General features: G+C 45.9%; 2 protein-coding genes across 4 annotated transcripts; one reads left to right on the plus strand and one right to left on the minus strand.

Moving 5' to 3' along the window:
• Positions 1 to 512: 512 nt before the first annotated feature.
• Positions 513 to 2045, minus strand: LOC136483457 (lecithin-cholesterol acyltransferase-like 1). Its single transcript, XM_066480541.1, has 2 exons — positions 1605 to 2045; positions 513 to 1504 (listed from the first exon to the last, which is right to left on the minus strand). The coding sequence occupies exons 1-2, from the start codon at positions 2003 to 2005 to the stop codon at positions 592 to 594; spliced, it is 1314 nt and encodes a 437-aa protein (XP_066336638.1). The 5' UTR covers positions 2006 to 2045; the 3' UTR covers positions 513 to 591.
• Positions 2046 to 13266: 11221 nt separating this feature from the next.
• Positions 13267 to 20599, plus strand: LOC136517750 (autophagy-related protein 9-like). Of its 3 annotated transcripts, none has more exons than XM_066511491.1 (10): positions 13267 to 13424; positions 14134 to 14767; positions 14862 to 15182; positions 15874 to 16096; positions 16276 to 16455; positions 16554 to 16760; positions 17433 to 17510; positions 17596 to 17666; positions 17763 to 17867; positions 19002 to 20599. In XM_066511491.1, exons 2-10 carry the CDS (start codon positions 14193 to 14195, stop codon positions 20038 to 20040), a joined length of 2799 nt encoding a protein of 932 aa, XP_066367588.1. In that variant the 5' UTR covers positions 13267 to 13424; positions 14134 to 14192; the 3' UTR covers positions 20041 to 20599. The 3 variants fall into 3 exon arrangements, with proteins under 3 accessions (XP_066367588.1, XP_066367523.1, XP_066367652.1); XM_066511426.1 differs by having other exon boundaries at positions 17757 to 17867; positions 19002 to 20596; XM_066511555.1 differs by having other exon boundaries at positions 17757 to 17867; positions 18895 to 19372.
• Positions 20600 to 21039: the final 440 nt, after the last annotated feature.

Here is a 21039-nt window from a genome sequence, read left to right on the forward strand (position 1 = left end):
TGCTTGTTGCAACAGCAAAGCAAACCTACTGCATAGAGCTCACCGAAACCCTAGCCACCGCCGCATCTCTCAGATCCAGATCCAGAGGAGGAAGAGGAGGAGAAGAAGGAGGAGAGCTAAAATCCAGATGAGGAGGAAGGAGAGAGGAGGAGGAGGACTCAGATCCAGAGAAGGACCCACCTACCTCGCCGGAAGCTGCCGCCGTCGCCCTCCTCTCCGGTTGCATGGAGGTCGCGGAGGGAGGAAGGGAGGGAGGGGCGGCTCGCCAGAAGCCACCGTCGTCGCGGCATGGAGGTCACGGAGGGAGGGAGGGGCAGCGACGCGCGAGCAGAGCGAGAGAGTGGGGGAGCCGGGAGGAGGAGAGGGCGAGAAGAGCGAGAGAAGTGAAGCGCGTGGACACGGGATGTGGATGGGGAGGGCATCGAGCGGGCAGATAAGACGAGGCATCAGTTTTATCGTTTTCTGACGTGCGTCCGAAACATCGGACGTTCGAGTAGGAGCATTACCGTTTATTGAAGTCAAGCTTTAAGATCATTCTAACTTTTTTCTATGCACCACGACGACGTTTATGACAACTTTGACTTGTTTCTTTCAACATTGTTGTTTCTTATTAACATCGTTCATGCTATTTCCATTGGCATCAAGAACCTCGTTGACCACACGCCGGAGGGCAAAATCATCCGAGATGGTGCCACCGTGACTAGTGTTGTGAATCAGGATCGACTTGAAGTAATCCTGCTCCGGTTGAGCCCCGATCAATGTGTCCAACGCCAACATGCTCGCTATGTTGATGGCCCCGTCGCCGTCGCCGTAAACCACTTGAGGCTTCGCACCGAAGTCGCCGTCCCAGTACACCAGCCTCTCCACCGTCCGCACGCCGATACCGTTGATGCAGGTCACCGGCACGCCCGGCGCACCGAAGCGCAGCGTGACCGGCAGCACCCTCGTCACGTAGCGCGCCACCTCGTCGTCAGAGAAACCATTAGCTTTAAGGTACTCAGGGATGTCGTAGGCGGAGTAGTTCTTGGCACGCGTGACCACCAGCGGCGCGTGCCCGAACACCTTGGGGGACGGCAGGACTGAGAACGCGGTTGCGAATCTCAATCTGGTGTTGGCGAACGACAGCGGGTCCGTCGGCGGCGGCGACGACGAATTCGAGCCGCCGAACTGCAGCGGGAACACGCCGCCGCCAGCACCGGTGGAGACCATGACGAAGTGCTTGACGTACCTCCGGCGCCACGCCAGGGTGCTCCGGCTGAGGAAGACGTTGGCGTTGAGGCCGCCGAAGCTGTGCGTCACGAGGATGACCGGCATGTCCCCATTCCTCTCGCTTGCCTGCTCCACGAATGCCCTGAGGTTCGAGAGGAAGCGGGAGAACTCCCTGGACGCCTGGCCCGGCGGCGCCGGCGCGTATCGGAAGTCGTACGGCGCGCCGAAGAGGTTCTCGCCTTCTCTGTATCCGACTCCTTTCAGTGCCTGAATGAGTTTTCCCATGCAGATGTTCCTGACCAACGAGTGTAGGAGCACAACAAGATTGAGACAAATTTGAGGAGAAATCTTTTGACTTGTTAATTGATGATATGTTTCGCGCAAGGATATCTTACTTTGTGGCAGGATCATCGGAGCCGAAGCCCCGCTTGGCGCGGAACGGCACGACGCGGGTCTCGACGCCCTGCACGTTGCGGTAATCGCCGGCGACAGGGTCGTACACCAGCCGCAGCAGCTCGGCGTAGCACGGCACCAGTGCAGGGTCCTCCTGCAGCGCCGTGTGGTTCTCCCACAGCCGGAACCACCCCTTCCCCATGCGCGCGCCGCAGCTCGGCGCCGTGGAGGGCTCGAACTCGTGGGTGAGCTGCGCGTCGAGCTGGCTGCAGCTGTATCCGGGCAGCAGGACGACCGGGTGGAGCAGGTCGGCAGCTGCAGCTCCACACGCCAGCGAGCCGACGAAGAGGCAGGGCCAGGCGAGCAGGAGGACTAGGAGCCGCGGTTGCGCTTCGGCGGCCATTGAGATGCTTTGCTGAGTTACGATAACACGGTATACATTGCGCGTACGTTTGGGTTAGCATTTATTCCAAAAATTTTCACCCCAAAGAGTCGCATCGAATCTTGCAGCACATGCATAAAGTACTAAATATAGATGAAAAACAAAACTAATTGTATAGTTAGGTGAGAAATCACGAGACGAAACTTTCGAACCTAATTAGTCCATAATTAAACATTAATTACCAAATACAAACAAAAACCCTAAACCCTAAACCCTAAAAAAAAAATTGCCAACTAAACGCGCCCTAAGGTGTTGTGCCAGTTGAGTGTGCGCTCCAACTAGCTGCGGGAGTTGGTACATTGCTTTCAACAATGGTTGACCGTATCGTACTCGTACAGAACTCCAGAAGTCCGATCCAACAACTTTCAATCTTTTATTTATCACTAGAAAGCTTCTAGCCCTCTTCGTGGCAACTACTTTCAATCTTTTTGTTCCTTTATTTACGTACCACACTTGCGGGTTGTCCATGATCTGACTACTGGATGGGTTCTGAAATACAATTTTGTCCTCTTCTTTGGCCCGTTCGCTGGTCTGAAAGTTGCCTTAAACTGACTAAAAAATATTGTTTCGGCTAAATTATTATGAGAGAAAAATACTATTCTAACTGAAAAAAGAAGTCGAACAGGGTCTTTCCCTAAAGCACTAGTGGGACCCACCTGGTTGGAGGTGAAGAGAGGAGCATAACTGCATCAGCATGTCGGTGGAGAGTCAATGGGGGTGAGAGTGACTGAGAGAGACCGAGACAGAGGTGTGGATAGAGATGTTAATGGGGATCCGATCCCCGATGATTCCCTACGGAGAATTATCCTACTAAGTGTTTAAAAAGTATTATAGTAGTCATCACATCAAATCTTACGATACGTGCATTCAGCATTAAATGTGGATGAAAAAAATTAATTGCATAGTTTGGTTGAAAATTACGAGACGAACGTTTTGAGTCTAATTAATCTATAATTGAACAATAATTGCTAAATAAAAACAAAAGTGCTACGGTAGCTAAATTTCTAAAATTCGTAAACTAAACACAGACTAGGGACAGGGATGGAGGCGATTTAAGGCGTGATTGGTTCCGATGCAGGCTCGTCTGACTCGCATCCGTCGGGCCAGTCTCGTCAGCACCAGGCTCAGCGCATGCGAGTCAGACTTGATTGGTTGCTTGCTTCGCTACAGCCAGGTCCGTGAGGAAGTTGTTTGGTTCTCGCTTGTCCCTCGGCTTGCAGGTGGGGCGGGTTTTTATTGGAACCTGTATGTTCGCCCCGGAAAATCATGTTTTATAGCAGATGCGGATCAGCTGCAACATTTTCACGGCATGACGTGTGCTGTTCCGCGAAGCCCATTGGACAAGAGGGCAAGCCCGCAATGTCCCGCAAGAACCCGCAACGATGGTTGTCTTGCCTCTGTCGAATATCCAGTATCCAGCGTGACAACCGCTCCTTGATCTCGTTCTGGAGCTGGCCCGCGCGTCAGGCGATATGCTGGCGGTCCCATCGGCTGGGAGCTCGGGGTGGTGGTCACAGAGGAGGACGAGGAGTTCATCTTCTCCGGTGGCGACTCAGTAGAGTGCTGGGTGCTGCAGAGCCCCGGGTGCCATGGCCGACATCACCGTCCACGCATGGCGACGGCGTCCACGAGCACCTGGCTGCAGGGCGGACCGCCGCTGAGGTCTTCCTGTCCAGCGATAGCAATTAGCAATAGCGGCTACTAGATCAGAGGATCTAAACTCCACAGGCGGAGGTGTGGCCGCCGGCGAGTTAGTTAGCTCCTTCGCTGCCATGTCCGTGCGAGTCCTTACGATGCTGCAGATGAGCTCGTAGCAGCAACAAATCTAGCTAGTGTGCTTTGCGGGCCTTGCGGGTTTGTTGTATTAGCCATAGAGTCCGGTGGATCACGACGGAGGGTCACAGTTGCGCTCATGGACAGCCACAAACCCGCTTAATTAGTTTGCGGCAAGCTTAGTGGGTAAGTGGTGGTCCGCAACCCGCCCCGCCTGCAATCCGACTTGTCCCGCATCGCTACTCTCTGTGCCCGTTCCTCGCGTGCGTGCTCTCAGCAGCGCTGGAGCCACGCTCGCCAGGAACGAACTCGGATTTCGTTTCCTGGCAGCCAGGCTGGGTGGGTGCCTTTGCACTGGTCGCCCCAAGCTGAAGGTCCCGTGCAGCCAACCAAACGGTGCACACCTGCATCCCATGGGTCAGGTCGGGGCTCCTTCCCTCAACCAATCACGCCCTTAATCCCCATGAGGATTGAATAGGAAAAAATTAGTCCCTGTCAGTTTCGCGGAGACAGAGATGGGCAACCATCCGCCGTCCCGTTCCCTACATACCTGCCCCGTGAACTCACTTTTTACTCTAAATTAGTCTCTTGACGTGTTAAATTAGTTGTCGCACTTTGCGACGACTGTTTAGTTAGCTGTCGCACTTGTTGTGTGCGCCGCAGCATGATCACGGCGTGGTAGTTCAATTTCTGTGCAAAAAAACGCCAAAAGTTTGGCGAGCAAATTCTGCATGTCAAGTCTCACCTCTGGTGAGTCACCGATGCATGGCAAGGCCTAAGTCCCACCTCTAGTTTGACATAGCACAGTCTAAATCCCACCTCTAGTGAGTCACTCTTTTTGTCTCTATTTGTGCCTCCACTCTCACGAGTGTATATTTCATGGTTGGTTTTACTAAAAGTTATAGTACATGATGAATTAGAGATAATAGTTCTACATATTTACTGTCTCATTCATGATCTGAACCCATAATCGTTGTCATATAAGTTAGAAAGAATAGTGTGCATTTTGCTACCATACATAATAGACAAAATTTGCTCTAGACACTGAAAGTGACCTTCCTTTGTTAGTGGACAAAAAATAGAGCGATTTGCCGGTAGACACTTGCGTTGTTGCCAAATTTGTCGCAGGACACTGAATACATTAAAATATTCATTTCTGGCTCAGGATGTGAGAGAAGAGTGATGAAATGTCCTTTTTGCCCCTACCTATTTCTTCTTCCTCTGTCCCTGTTCTTCTCCCTCGGCGACAGGAGTGGTGAGTCTCTGCGAGGAGCCCTTGCAGCGGTGGACGAGGAGACTAAGGCGTGAGGTGGAAGAGGCAGGGGTGGACGAGGCGCGCCACTGGCCGAATCGAGCAGCAGCATCCTGTTAGAGACAATAGTGCCTCTAAATCGTAGATCGGGGTAAGCATCTTACTTAGGGTTCCTCTAGTTCGCCCTGGCGCAGTTGTGTCGCAGCCTCGTGGACGCCGGTGTCGAGGGAGCTCGGCGCGGTGGAGTCTAGCGTGGTGGAGATGAGGTCCGGTGGCGATGCAAAGGTACGATAGAGTCGGTTGGGCTTCCCGTCGCTGGCAGCACCCTCTTTAGATAGGGTTAGGTTTTCTGTTCGTGGTTACATCGGCTCCGGTCAACCTCGTTCCCCGAGCCGTGATCTCCACTTATCTTTATATAGTGCTGTGCGACAGGGACCCACCAACCATATTAGGGTTGGACGCTCCCGATTAGAGCGCAGATCCAAGGGCCCAATAGGTTATTGGGCCTATTGGTGGAGATCAACTAACATTCTCCCCCTTGATCTCACTACCATATTTCAATTTCATATCATTTATTTTTGTTCATTCCATTACAGATTAGCGCGTAGAGCATGTTTCATCGTCACGGTCAATTGCCGATAGATTTAACAGCTACAACACACCACTCTGTTCTGAAATAGATACTTAACTTTGGGCCTTCTTTTATACAGGAATTTTAGACTTTCCCTTAAACCCATGCTAGCTACACGTGTCTCTGAACATGTTAGGTGGTAAGCCTTTTGTAAGCGGATCCGCGAGCATCTTTTCGGTACTTATATGCTCAAGACTTATGACATAATCCCGGACTTTATTTTTCACAACATAATACTTTATGTCAATGTGTTTGGCAGCACCACTTGACTTATTATTGTGAGCATACTGTACTGCCGGATTATTATCGCAGTATAACTTAAGTGGTCTATAGATGTCGTCAACCACCTTCAAACCGGGTATGAACTTCTTTAGCCAGTTCATCTGCCCCGTTGCCTTATAACACGCTACAAACCCGACATACATTATGGACGATGTAGTGACAGTTTGCTTTAAGCTTTTCTATAAAATAGCTCCCCTTACGAGAGTGAATACATATCCAGACGTGGATTTTCTATCATCTCCCGCATAATCAGAATATGAATATCCCACTATATGGAGTGAATCAGATCTTCTATACGTCATCATGAGGCTTTTCGTTCCTTGCAAATAACGCAAGACTTTATTTACTAATTTCCAATGTTCTGTTTCATGATTGCTCTGGAATCTGCCAAGTAACCCGGTAACAAATGCCAAGTCAGGGCACGTACATACTTGAGCATATTGCAAGCTTCCGACAACTGAAGCATATGGAACCATTTTCAATTTGATCGATCTCATACTGGTTCCTGGGGCATTAAAAATCCCCATATCTGTCGCCCTTGACTATAGGAGCAGGTGAGGGACTACATTTGTGCATACTGAATTTCTTTAATATATTTTCTATGTATGCCTTTTGTGACAGTTCTAATACCCCTTTACTTCTATCTCGGTGAATCTCGATCCCTAGAACGAACGAAGCTTCACCAAGATCTTTCATATCAAATTTTGAGGACAAAAACTTCTTTGTCTCCAGTAGTAGACTGACATCACTACTAGCAAGTACGATATCATCCACATACAGGACAAGGAAGATAAATTTCCCATTCTTAAACTTTGCATAGACACAATTGTCCTAAACATTCTCTTTAAACCTAAAATATCTTATTGTCTCATCAAACTTCAAGTACCACTGTCTTGAAGCTTGTTTTGATCCATAAATGGATTTCTTTAGGCGTCATCCTATTCGTTCTTTTCCTTCCATGATAAAACCTTTCAGTTGTGTCATGTAAACATTTTCCTCCAAGTCTCCATTGAGAAATATCGTCTTTACATCCATTTGATGTAATTATAAATCGTAATGTGCCACTAATGTCATTATGATTCTGAAGGAATCTTTATATGAGACTAGAGAAAATGTCTCATTGTAATAAATTCCTTCTCTTTGTGTAAAGCCTTTTACCACAAATCGTGCATTATATCTCTCTATATTCCCTTGAGAGTCGAGTTTTATTTTGTAGACCCATTTACACCCTACTATTTTGGCTCCTTTAGGAATTATTTTCAAGTCCCAAACTTTATTGGTATTTATAGATTTCATTTCATCTTCTATGGCCTTAAGCCACTTTGATGAATGATCAGTTCTCATGGCTTCTTCAAATGAGGTGGGATCATCATCCATTTGAAATTCTTTAGTGTTGTATACTTCATAGTCAGCAGGAATAGCTGATTTTCTAACTCTTTGAGACCTTCTAGAGGCCTTCATATTTGGCACATCTTCTGTTTGAGGCTGTTGTTGCTCCCCCACATGTGTGGCAATAGGTTCTACAGGATCCTGAAGAACAAGTTCTTCATCGTCCTTCATTGTTGCCATAGGCGTAATAACAACAGGTGCTGGCACCATGGTATCTTGCACTGTCGGTGCAGCGACAGCAGGTAGTGAGAAAAATAGCTTATGAATCATCGGAGTGGGCGCATACACCCGCTTCTCTTCAAGGTCAATTTCTCGAGCTACCATGCTCCCCCTCATTATTTCATTCTCTAGGAAGACAGCGTGTCTCGCTTCCACAAATTTTATATGTCTGTCTGGACAGTAGAAACGAAAACCTTTTGACTTTTCTAGGTAGCCAATGAAATGACAACTTACTGTTTTGGGATCTAGCTTCCCAATGTTTGGGTTAAATACTTTAGCCTCACCAGGACTCCCTCACACACGTAAGTGGTTTAGTGAGGGTACTCTTTCTATCCACAACTCATACGGTGTTTTGGGCACCGACTCACTTGGTACTCTATTGAGAATATGAATAGCGGTTTTAATGCCTTCATCCATAGGCTCAACAATAAGGTGGAGTAATTTATCATATTGCACACCATATCCATCAGGGTACGATTGCGTCTTTCAGCTACTCCATTCTGTCGAGGTTCACCTGGTGTAGAATACTGGGCTACTATACCATTCTCCTGTAAGAACCTTGCAAAAGATCCAGGAACTTGGCCATATGGGGTATGCCGACCGTAGTACTCCCCCCCACGGTCGGACCTGACTATCTTAATCTTTAAATTGTGTTGGTTTTTAACTTCTGCCTTAAATATCTTATAATTTATCAAATGCTTGTATTCTTTCTTTGATTGGATAAATATAGCCATAATGGGAGTAATCATCTGTGAATATTATAAACGAATCATAACCATCCACACTCTTTATAGAAAACTGACCACAGATGTCTGTGTGAATAATCTGTAAAATTCCTACGCTTCGTTTGACATCTTTCTTAATTTTCTTTACATACTTTCATTTTATGCATTCTCTGTATTGTTCTAAATCTGAGAGCTCTAATAGAGAAAGAATATTATTCTTAACTAGTCTTTCTATTCTCCCCCTCGAAATATGGCCTAAACGACAGTGTCATAATTTCGACGATGCATCGTGAGCTCTCTTATGCCACCATTTCCAGATTAACTCTCTGTCACCATTTGCTTTATCAGCTGGGTAGCATATGTCTTTGAAGAGCTAGTGAACTGACTCTTTATTCTATCGAGGTACTCGGTGACCGTGTCACACTCTGGGATTGAGCCCATAATTGCAGACTTAATCGTGTTCTTTATCACAGCCAAACATTTCTTGTTGGCAGTGACCCGCTTCCTATGCTCAAGGTCATAGGATATCTTTTGGGATTCAAAATCTCTCTCTTCAGTTACCCAAGCGGCATCAACCTCGTTTGTTTCCCTCACCGATGCACAGGCTCAGTGGAACACGGTGAGGTGACTACCCAGTTCACCTCAGCCAAGATGAAGGCCTAGTTAAACTTTTTCTTAACATAAAAAATAACAACAATTGCATGTCTTGATTTCAACGTTGGTCAAAATTAAAACATACAACTGTTCTTATACACTAATTCTACATCACCGTTAGGCAGAAATAGAATTAATGCATAAATCATTAAAATTTACAACTGTTCTTATACACTAATTCTACATCACCGTTGGACAGAAATAGAATTAATGCATAAAATCATTAAAATTACGATATTGTTATTAACAACGTTGGTCAAAAAATAACAACATCATAATCATGTCAAAATCTCTTTTTCTTCAATTAAATATCACGTTGGTTCAAAATAACTGAAGAATAAACTATTTCTTTAGCAGCGGAAACATGAAAAAATTCATTATCTATTTTTCAGAAGCATTAAACATGAAAAAACGTTGGTTCAAATTTTAACAGAGATATTTGAAGTAGACAAATATCATCAAAATCTGCTTCCGAAAATTAAATAAACTCGGAACTTTATTTACTGTTCATTGTGGCCCGGCCTGCAGCTACAGTATCGGCCCAGCAGCAACAGTGCACGGCCCGACTTGCCACAGCAACCCACGCACGCGCGCTGCCCACACCCAGGCCGCAACCTAGGCCTAGGCTGGCAAAGCGGCCTCCCGCTCGCGCCCGCCTGGGCCTGATTCTGGCCCGGTTGATCTACGCCATTGATGCAGATCGAACGGCCACGTGCGCGTCTCGGCAGATCAAAATGGCGACCTCAGCGCCTCCGCTGAAACCCTAGCATCATTCGCCCCTCCCTCTTCTCTCTCTACGCCCGCGCTCCTCTCTAAACGCAGCAGCAACGAGCAGCGACCGCAGCCGAGAGAGAGAGAGAGAGAGAGAGAGAGAGAGATGGCGCCGTCGTTCGTGGTGGCGAGACCTCGCTGCCCCGCGTGGTCGGCCCCCTCGCCGGCGTGCGTGCTCCCCAGTGGGTGAGCGCGTCGCCGTCGAGTGGCCAGGCCACGGCGCCCCCTTGGCCGAGCCTGAGCGAAACAGTTCCCCCGGCTCGGCCTTCTTCTCCCACGTCGGTGAAGGGTTAGTCCGGCGCACGGCGAGGTAGGTCCCTTTCCTCTTCTTCCCCGTCCCCTTCTTCTTTTGGATTTGGATTTGGATTCTTGTTTGTTCTTCTCGGATTCAACCGATTTGGAGATCTAGGGTTAGGGTTTCTTTTTCCGATTCGATTCGTTCGATTCGGTTCATCTCTTTCATTTGCTTTCTTTTTTTTCTATTTGTACCGAATCGCTCTCTTCCCCCTTCCTCGTCGTGAGTTAGGGTTAGGGTTCGGTTGAACCCGATTCGGTTTTTCTCTCGGTTTTGATTCGAGATCGGCGAGATAAGCCCCTTCCCCTCTTCTCCTTCTTCTCTTTTGGATCTTCTTTCTTTTCCTTTTGGAGTTGAACCGATTTGGGGTTGAGGTTAGGTTAGGGTTTGACTCACTGGAGTCACTGTTCTTCTTCCCCAGTAAGTGCTTTGAGGGTTAGGGTTTGGCTTTGATTCTCTTCTAGGCCGAATCCCTCTTCCTTTGTTCTTTCCTTCACCCAGTTAGGGTTAGGGTTAGGGAACCCCTTCTGTCTGCTCAGATCCGAAAGGAGGTCAGTTCTTTTCTTGCCGCGCGCCGGCGAAGACGATGGTGTGGCACCTTCCCCGCACGGTGGCGGTGGTGACCAAGAGTTCAGTGACGTCTGCCACCCCCCGGTCTCTTTTTAATTTTCTTTTACCCAGTTAGGGTTGGGTTTCAATCCGAAACAGATCGAACCCTTATTCTTTCTTTGATTTTTTTTCAATATTTTACCCCATACTAGATCTACACACTGGCAACCTTGGCTCTGGTACCATTGTTAGAAACAATAGTGCCTCTAAACCGTAGATCGGGATAAGCATCTTACTTAGGGTTCCTCTAGTTCGCCCTGGCGCAGTTGCGCCGTAGCCTCGTGGACGCTGGTGTCGAGGGAGCTCGGCGCGGTGGAGTCCAGCGTGGTGGAGACGAGGTCCAGTGGCGATGCAGAGGTACGGCAGAGTCGGTGGGGCTTTCCGTCGCTGGCAGCACCCTCTTTAGATCGGGTTAGGTTTTTTGTTCGTGGTTACATCGGCTCCGGTCAACCTTGTTCCCCGAGCCATGATCCCCACCTATCTTTATATAGTGTTGTGCGACAGGGGCCCACCAACCATATTAGGGTTGGGCGCCCCCGATCAGGGCGTATGTGGAGATCAACTAACACATCCTTCCCACCTTGCCATGGCGACGTAGACCGCTTTCCGTGCGGGGTTCTCGCAGTTCGCCGCGCAACCGGGCCGAGACCGCGCCGTGGCGGCGACGGTCGCGCCGGCCCCGGTGCGGCTGCCGTTGCCACGGGTATAGCTCGTACGCGGACCCCGTGTGGAAGAACACCGGGATGCAGCTGGGCACCACGGAGTCGAACACCGATTGCCGCGTGCACGAGTCGCCCAACGGGGAGCGGCTGCAAGCAGAAGACGACCATCTGGAATAACCGCATGATGTTGACGGGGGAGTGGCACTGAGTGCCGCCCAGGGTGCGAGCGCATCCTAGCATGGCGCAGGTGCTGGAAGCCTTGCCATGCTCGGTGACGTGATCCTGGATCTGGTCATCCGGATGCTCATCGGAAGTCCCACCCCGTTCTCCCCGCGACGGGGAAGTGGTCATGGCCCCACATCCGCTGCAACTGGGGTCGTGCCATGAGCCACTCTATCAGGTCCACCGATCTGGCGTCCCTGGTGGTGTTGTCGTAGCCCCAATTGTAGCGGGCGAAGTCGAAGCCAGCGTAGAACGGGACAAACACGGCGGACGCCACGACGGAGTGGTTGGTCAGGCACTCATACTGCTTCATCCGGCGGATGCTGCCACGCTGAGGACGGCGAGGATCCGCAGCCGCGTCGACAAGGATTGGGTCCATGTCCCAGGGAAGGGTGGGCAAGCCCCCTGCCGTCGGGGAGAACAACAGGGACAGCGGAAGAAGAAATAGGCAGAGATAAAAAAAAAAGACATTTTACCGTACTTCCTTCACCTCCTGAGACAGAAATAAATATTTTAATATGTTCGACGTCCTCTATCAAATTTAGCAAAGAAAAAACTAGCAAATTATTTTATTTTCGATGTCTGTTTTAAAAAAGGTCACTTTTATGTATTAGAAAAGATGATAGCATCTATACGTACTGTTACGCATGAACATATTTAATTTGACTGTAAACTCAACTAGTCTAAAAACAACCTGACTCGTCTACAGTCTACTGGTGCCCGGTGGGCTTGCGCCTAAAATTTGGGGGCGGTGTCGGGCTCGGACTTCCGACCCTCGAAAGAACTTTTTCGGGTTATTAAAAAACCCAACCCAAACCTGACGCGACTTTGATATTTGATCGTTTATTAATTAATTATTAACTTATAATTAACGATATGTTTTGGATGCCTGAGGCATAGACTGTCTCCAACAATACAACCTAAATATAATACCTATTTCTCTGATTTGGGTGCTGCACAGTAAAAAAGATACACACCCAAAATTTATCTTCTCCAACGGACGACCCAAATCACTGTACACCGATAAAAATATCTCCTCTCCTCTCTCTCTCTCTCCTCCCCCTCGTCACTTCTCTTCCCCTCCTTCTCTCTTCCTCCCGATCTCCCCTTGCCCTCTCTCTCTTCCTCGCTCCTCGTCGACCGCAGATCCCGCGCCTCCCTGTCGCGCCGGGGAGGCTCGCGGTGGCGGGGAGGCAGGACGCCATGTCGGGGCGGGCTCGGCGCGCCAGGGCTGGGTGGCCGCTCTGGGGCCAGCTCGCCTCGTCGCCCAGGGTGAGCGGTGGCGGGGCCTAGATCCACGCACCCCTGCCTCCTCCTCGCCGCACCGGAGCAGGGCAACGCGCGGAGGTGGTGGTGGACTGCCGCGCCGAGGTGGAGGCGGGCCACTGTGCGGGGGTAGGGCTGCCGCCCGGAGCAGGTCAACGCGCCCACGCTCGATCCCGTGCGGAGGAGGGAGATGGCGGAGGTGAGGAGGATGGCGTGGCCGAGGTGGAGGCGGCCCGCGCGCCGGGGCAAGCTTGCCGCGCGCACCGGCGGGGAGGTGGGCCACAGCGCGCCCTGCGCCACTGCAGCTCCGACGGGCCCACCACTACATGTTTGCGTCGTCTCTCTTCGTAGATGTAGAAATGCCTTCGAAATCGCCGAGTACCCAGAATGCGTAAGTGGTTTTGGTCTTCCGTCGGAGGATGGCGTATTTTGCGTTTAGGTCACGCCGTTGGACACAGTCTAACCGCTAACCGCTAACCGGCTAACCGCCAGAGCCCCAGGACTGTCTTCACCCCTGCCTTCTGCCTTCTCGCCGCGTGCTCTCTCTCGAGGCGACGGCACTGCGGCCGCCGCCGCCCTTCGCCAGGTGCCCAGGATTTCTTCCCCCTTCGCCAGCGACGAGCACACCAGGTATGGCCACCCCCGTCTCTTCTCTTCCTTCTGTGCGAAACCGAGCACCTAAACCCTAACTTGAGCTGTTTGGTTACCTCTATTCGAATCTGATCTAACTACAGTCATACATATATTCTGCCACTACCTTCGATTTTGTTTGTAAATTTTTTCGGGTGTACATGTGCACACCCATTGTCCTTTACTGGGCCCGCCCCTGCCGAGGACAACCTTGGAAAAATTATAAAGCTTTGACTTCGAGTTGATTTGATGCTTTGTGGATTTCGAGTAAGCCTAGTTTACACTTTGCAACTAGTGCATGATGCAGCAGGGGCTTAAACTTTCTATAATTGGGTCTTCGTTCCAGGACTAGAAAACAAATTCAGGGTTGTGATGGGCCTGTTCGCTGCAGCAGGTGCATCAGATTTTATTACAGCTGCAAAATGCTGTAGTTTGAGGTAGAATCGGTGCAGCTGCTGTAGCTTTCAGCCGCGTCCGGACATGCCCGATACCTACTTTTCTATCATTCCTAAATAGGATGCACAAAAGCATAGTTTTTGGTTAATTGAAATATTCATATAGTTGTTGCTTTTTATGGATAAGACTGGATGCTTTTCCTTTTTTGGTTGATAGATGGTAATTTCTTGTTGGATGTTTTAATCAGAATGTCTGTTGCAATGTATATGAATACGATGAATGAATCATTTAAAGAAAAAACTTTATCAACCAGGTGATCAGCAGTGGCATGGCAAGGAAGCCTTCAGCTTGTCTTGGGTTCTGTTTCCATATATGATGTCCTTCTTTCTGAAGGGCACAAATATTAAACAATTATTCAAGTGGCCATTGAGAAGAGAATCAACACTTTCAACACATCTGCTTGCTGAAATTCCGCCTGAAGTAGAGTTATCGGACTACCAGAGACTACCAAGCTCTGATTGTGAGAGCCCAACAGGACTTCTCCATGGGGAGGACTTCAAGGCTGAGCTGATTCCTGATTTGGATATTTTCTTTGAGAGACTGTATGAATATTTCTGTGCAAAGGGTTTAAGATGCATTATCACCAAGTGGATAATCGAGATCCTTAATGTTACATTTATGGTATGTGCTATTGGTTTCTTCTTCTTGTTTGTTGACTGGGATGCCCTTGGCCATTTGAAATGTGGAGTGGAAGCACTTGAGATAGGTGATAAACCATGTGACCTAATGAATGTCATCAAGAATGACCCATTAGTTCCGTTCACATATGTGAAGATTATCACTACTGGATCAATGGTTATATTGACGACATATGGAATTATTAACTTAATCAAGTTCTTTGTAAAATTGAGAAGCATACTCAATGTTCGTGACTTCTACTATAACAGGTAATATTTCAATTTCATGTGTTCCACACATTGGTAAACATTTCTTTGAGAGAAAAATGATGTATCATTTTGTTTCTGTTACTTCATTTTGCAGTCTTAAGGTCACAGATCTGGAGATTCAAACTATATCATGGCCCAAAGTAGTTGAGAAGGTTGTCCTCCTTCAGAAGTCACAACAACTTTGCGTTGTTAAGGATCTTTCAGAGCATGATATTATCATGAGATTAATGCGGAAACAGAACTACTTAATTGGGATGGTCAATAAAGGCATTATTGCATTTCCGGTTGCCTGTTGGCTGCCTGGAGTAGGACCAACTGTCAGTTCGCGTTTCCATGGAAGGAAAAGCTATCTGATGCTTCCAAAGACGCTAGAGTGGGCATTAAATTGGTGCATCTTTCATAGCATGTTTGATAGGTAAGGAAGTTTGTTCCTTTTTCTGGTTCCCTATATCTATAATTAGTAGACTACACTGCTAGTATTTTTTTTCAAACTTATTGTTTAAGCAGTGCGAGTTAGTTTTTTGAGAACCAGTAAGAGTTATGAAAGGAAAAGGAAGTAATATGAAATGAAATGTGTATGTTTCAAGTGTCAAATTGATCATACTTTTTCTGGTAATGTCAAAAATAGAATGCTGTTGCCAGGTAGGTAGTCTATTCTAAACCAGTCCTAGTAGATTTTATTGATGGATACATTTTACTTTGTTGATAAATTGAGGTCTTTGTGTCACTTTAATTCCATTTGTGATATGTGATAATAGAATGTCTGTGAAGCCTTGCATGTGCTGCTCTCAGTTATGTGCAGTGCAGGGCGAATAGGGTTTACCTGAAATTTTCAAGATGATCGATGAAGGAAACCATGAAGCTCATTATTGTATATTCTAGTTTTTAACAATCTTTGTAACAACTATTGCTACCTTGATATTATATCTTCCATGATAAGTCTGGTCTTTCTGTTTTTGTTCTTATTCATGAAGTGCTGTCGTCATAACTGCTCCTTTAAAATGTTCTCTTCACGTGTAGTTCTTAGTCGTTGTTTGTTGATCCTATTCCTTTAAAATACCATCTTACTCTTTCTAATGCAAACCTCATGTCATCTTCTTTTGCAGTAAATTTTGTGTCAGGAAAGACTTTCTAACAGGCCCATCTGTTTTGACAAAGCGACTTGTATTTATGGGCATTGCAATGCTTTTGCTGTCACCCTGCCTTATCATCTTCCCATTGGTATACATGTTACTGAGACATGCTGAAGAATTCTACAATAATCCCAGTACAGCATCATCTCGACGATGGTCGAATTTGTCAAGGTGGATTTTGCGAGAGTACAACGAGGTAGAAATAGGTTTCTTTTGCTGCACTGCTAGAAAATGCCAAATGATTGTGTGATCATTCTTTCCATTTTCCTAGTGTTTGGGGGACAGATCCCCAACAAAAGAACATGTAGATCATATGTAGCTAATCTTGTTTCTTTTCCATTTTGCCCTAAATGCTGCTACTTTTATCTATTTCAGGTTGAGCATTTCTTCAGACATAGGATGGACAATTGCACTCTTCACTCTTTAAATTATTTAAAGCAGTTTCCAACTCCATTAATATCTATTGTTGCAAAATTTGTATCATTTGTATCTGGTGGCTTGGCTGGAATTCTTCTCATCCTTGGATTCCTGGGGGAATCTATTCTTGAGGGACATGTAAGCCCCCCCCCCCAACACACACACGCACCATCCTTAGTGTCACACAATGGATACCTTCCACCTTCAGAATCTCATGTCTTTTATGGCTTATGAAGGTTTTCGGCCGAAACCTTTTCTGGTATACTGTTGTTTTTGGAACTATAGCAACTGTAAGTCGTAAAGTTGTGGCAGATGAGCTTCAAGTGATTGACCCAGAAGGAGCCATGACCCTTGTTGTCCAACATACACATTACATGCCAAAAAGATGGCGTGGTAAAGAGAGCAGTGAAGTTGTGCGGAAAGAATTCGAAACTCTATTTCAGGTAATTCCCTTCCCTCAGTTTTTCTCAGATGATCAGTTCACACTTTTGGCAAAAAAATTATCTTAATAGTTTTAGATCACACCTTTGACAAAAAAAAAAATCTTAATTGTTTTGAAGTTGGGTATTACTAATTCTTAATCATGCAAATGCACTTATGATAACAGAAAACGAGCTTACAGTAGATGCAAAGATGCATTAAACCGAAAAATTCCACCCAATGTGAGATTTTCAAGTGGGTGCCTGCAGCCACATGTCATTGGCACATTAATGTTCTTCCAACATAACGGATTAATGGATCTTTGCTGTGGTACTGAGAATACTTCATTTCAGTGGTACCAGTGTTTAGCTATTTAGATATCTGGTGCCTTTATGCTTAAAATGGAGAACTGAGCAGTAGTTTGGTTGGTAGAGAACTGGATGTCTCTTATTAAGAGAGGGGAGTACCATACCTACTTAAAGGGTTCAGTAGTCTCTTAAGATGGCTGAGGAATGTCTCTCCCCTTAGTTCTTTTTTCTTCTTGGTTTATAAAAGAACTCAGTAAATCACTGTCTACGTGGAACCCATGCTGTGCATTTGTAAGTAATGGGCTAGTACTTATGTGGTCTATCTGAGATCCAATGTATAAGTTACAATTAATCTTTTAGAAGAATGGCTGATTGTTGCAATTGCAGTATACCATAACGATGCTTTTGGAAGAGATGGTCTCGATTTTCATCACTCCTTACTTGCTAATATTTGTGCTTCCAAAGGTAATGTTTTTGACTTTTGAGCAACATCAACATAAGTTTGTTTCTAGATTATGTTGTATAATGGTTGAGTTTTCCCCATGTACAGCGTGTCAATGATATTTTGTGCTTCATTTCTGAATTTACAATTTACGTAGATGGAGTGGGAGATGTTTGCAGGTTTGCCTTTGTATTGTGCTATTAATTATTACAATCTGCTAATTTTGCTACTTTGCAAGGTTTTTAACTTCATTCTGTTTGTCTCAATAGCTTAAGCTTGTTTGACCTCCGAAGACATGGAAATAGAAACTATGGTTCACCACTTGATTCATTAAAAGATATGAGGAGCTCCCAAGGGAAAATGGAGAAATCATTATTAAGGTACACATCCTTTTTTAGTACCATATAAATGCTGTACTATTTTACCTGGTACTCCCTCCATTCCAAATTATAAGACATTTTGGCTTTTCTAGATTCATGGTTTTTGCTATGCACTTAGATATACACTATGTCTAGATGTATAGTAAAAGCAATGTATCTAGAAAAACCAAAATGGCTTATAATTTGGAACGGAGGGAGTAGTTTGTTGTTTGGTTTATTATCCCAGATGGCTTGTCAAAATACCAAGTTGTGAATAAATTGAATTTGGTGTTATTATTTTCTCAAAGAAATGAAATGAAAGTATGAAACACATGTAGGTGGAATTAAACGTTTCATTAAATTTGCCTACCAGCACGGCTTAAACTTGTCCGGCAGTGCCACTTAGGTTCCTAATCTCATACATGAGTCTCTAAACTTGTTTAGTGTGCCACTTGAGATTGAAATCACTCTGCTCAGCTCAAATTGCCTATGTGGCATGCAAATATGACACCTGATGCTATATGCTAGATAGTGGCTGGAAACATGAGCAAGTAGTAGTAACTGAGGATCTCTTGGGCTCCATGCTACATGTTAATTAGGGTAATTTGGACCGCAAGTGACACCTAGTAAGTTTAGGAACCTAGATGTGCATTTGAACAGTAAACAGACCTCGCTGACGGCACCATGAAGTTTAAGGGCCACCCGTGCATTTTACTCTTTAAATAATAAATAAAACAGGCTCAGTTTGTCTTGTGCATCCGTATAGGTATTCTGGAACTGAGGATACTTAACAAGTTAACATCCACAAACCATTCTGGTTGATTTTATGAACAAAATCATACTGTCATCTTTAATAAAAATTCGAAGTGTAAGGGAGAACCCTGGAACACTTCAGTGATCAGCTTAATATCGTCCACAAGAGTTGTATGATTCCTTTATTACTGAGATGTGATATGTCTTTAAGTATAGTGATTAATTGTTTCCTTTGTGATTGAATCTAGTAGAGTATACAAATAAATTCCAGTCCTCATAATAATCTCATTAACAGTGCTATGGAAAACTGGCTTATGGAATCATTTCAAAGGGAAGGAATGTTGCATAAATTACTTTTGATAGATGTTGACCTAAAGTGGCTATGCCCTTTTATGTTGACAGTTTCCAAAGCACATATACATCATGGCAACCAAATCCAGATGGCAAGCAGTTTTTGTGCAATCTCCAGAGATTCAAGGAAAAGCAAATCCGCAAATATACTTTTCAACAAACAATGGAAGATTCACAACTCTGGTCGAGTAGTAGAGGTCAAAGTGGCAACATTTTGCATCGGCTGCGCCCCAGAGATGTTTTTCCAGGCATTGGGATTATTTATAACTTATTAAATCCATTAGGACTGCTTGACACAGATCAAAGAGCTTATCCATATATCCTGGACTGGTATTACACATGCCACTCTGAACGTTCAGGCAGAGATTTGGACTCATATTCCCACCATGATGAAGCATCCCCTGAATCGGGGGAGGATATATGGCTGCCACCTATGAGAAAGCCACTAACTGATATTGAAGAGGAGCAAATCTGGGATTCTAATTTGTATGAAAGAGCACGAAGCCACTTGGAAGCATCAACAACGAGTGCGTTCTTTCAACGTACCACTTTCAAGCACCAGGACAGTGAACATAATTCTACAAGCTGCCCTTGGTGGGCCCAGGCCTCTGCACGCCAAACTGATCCACGAGACAGATTTTCTGAGCCACCTTGCGACAGTTTTATTGAGCCTCCAGACTTTGCAAATCACTACACATCTGCCCATTCTTCCAGCCAGCACAGTGATTGGGCACTGAATTATGCACACCTTACTGGTTCACAGGACAATTTCCATGAACCGCCGAACTTTGGCAATCACTATTCTAGCTATCACAGCAACAGTGGGTCAGAGGAGGGAAACAGAGAGCGAGATCAAAAAGATAACAGAGCTAACGGTAGTTGGACAAGCCCACAGGCCATGTCCAAGACAAGGTTCATGGATGATGATCCCGACCTAGAGCACGGCCTGAGTTTCCATTTCGCTGATGTCCCTCGGAACAATGATGGAAATGAAGATGAAGATGACTGCAACAGAGTAGGCAGTAACTGTAGCTCTATGCTAGCCAGCCTTCGTGTACGGATTGTACCTAGGAGCAGTGACCCAGTTTAGTTGAAACAAACACACTTACACACCAAAAAAGTCATAGTTGTCCAGGGATGCTATCCCCAAATCACATAAGAAACAAAGGATGCATATTTTTAGTTTTGTATGAGCTGGCAAAGGCCGACATTCTTTTGTACACATGAACTGCAACTAATATAGTCAAGCCCTCCCCTTTGTGGAGGAGAGAGAGGCAACGATTTTTTTTCCATAAGAAATTGAAGTGATTAAATCATTGCACATCTGTAGACATGGTACCGAAGCTCCATTAGTCCGGAGTTATGTTTCACACAAATGGTAGTCCGCTTCCATGATCCAAAGTCAGTTCTGCTAGGGTTCTCACATCTTCAACTGTTGACTGAGGAGCTTGGGATCAACTTGTTTGTCATGGCTAAATTAGAAACAATCATGTAACCTGAGTTTTCTTTGTCATACTATTTGATGTTTTCTTTATCATCCTATTGCGTGGGGCTGGGTGAAGTAGGATTCACTTTATGGGTTACTTATATTTTCTGTTTATTAATAAGATAACAATAGTCGCCGTTCTCTTTGAATCGGCAAAACTAGTCACAGTCGCCCAAACAGTGGGCAGCCGTTAAAATGGCCAAGTAGGTGAGATCTATGCATCTAACATGCAAAACTCTGCAATAGGCGTTTGCCATTTGCGCTTAGGTTTCTTATGGTAAAACCTGGCAATTGCCAATCGAGTTCAAATTTTACCTATCAACCCGAGTTTAAATTTTAGACTCGGCATGTATATGCAAGTTTTCTGGATTTATTTCTTGGTGGTAGGTTGAAAGGTCCAAGACAGAGGTTGAATTAGGTTCTAAGAAGATTGGAACTCCTGACCTCCTTCGGTTATTGTTGTACTTTGATCTTATCTTATCTTCTTCAACTATTGTATAGTTTGATTCCCCTCGAACTAGAAAATTGGATGTTTTGACTCCTGCGATTATTGAAACTGATTGTTTTTCTTCCCATGGTGCTTTTCAAAGCAGTTTAGTTCAA

The sequence above is a fragment of the Miscanthus floridulus genome, chromosome 1 (genome assembly GCF_019320115.1).
Source record: "Miscanthus floridulus cultivar M001 chromosome 1, ASM1932011v1, whole genome shotgun sequence".
Taxonomy (NCBI): Eukaryota; Viridiplantae; Streptophyta; class Magnoliopsida; order Poales; family Poaceae; genus Miscanthus; species Miscanthus floridulus.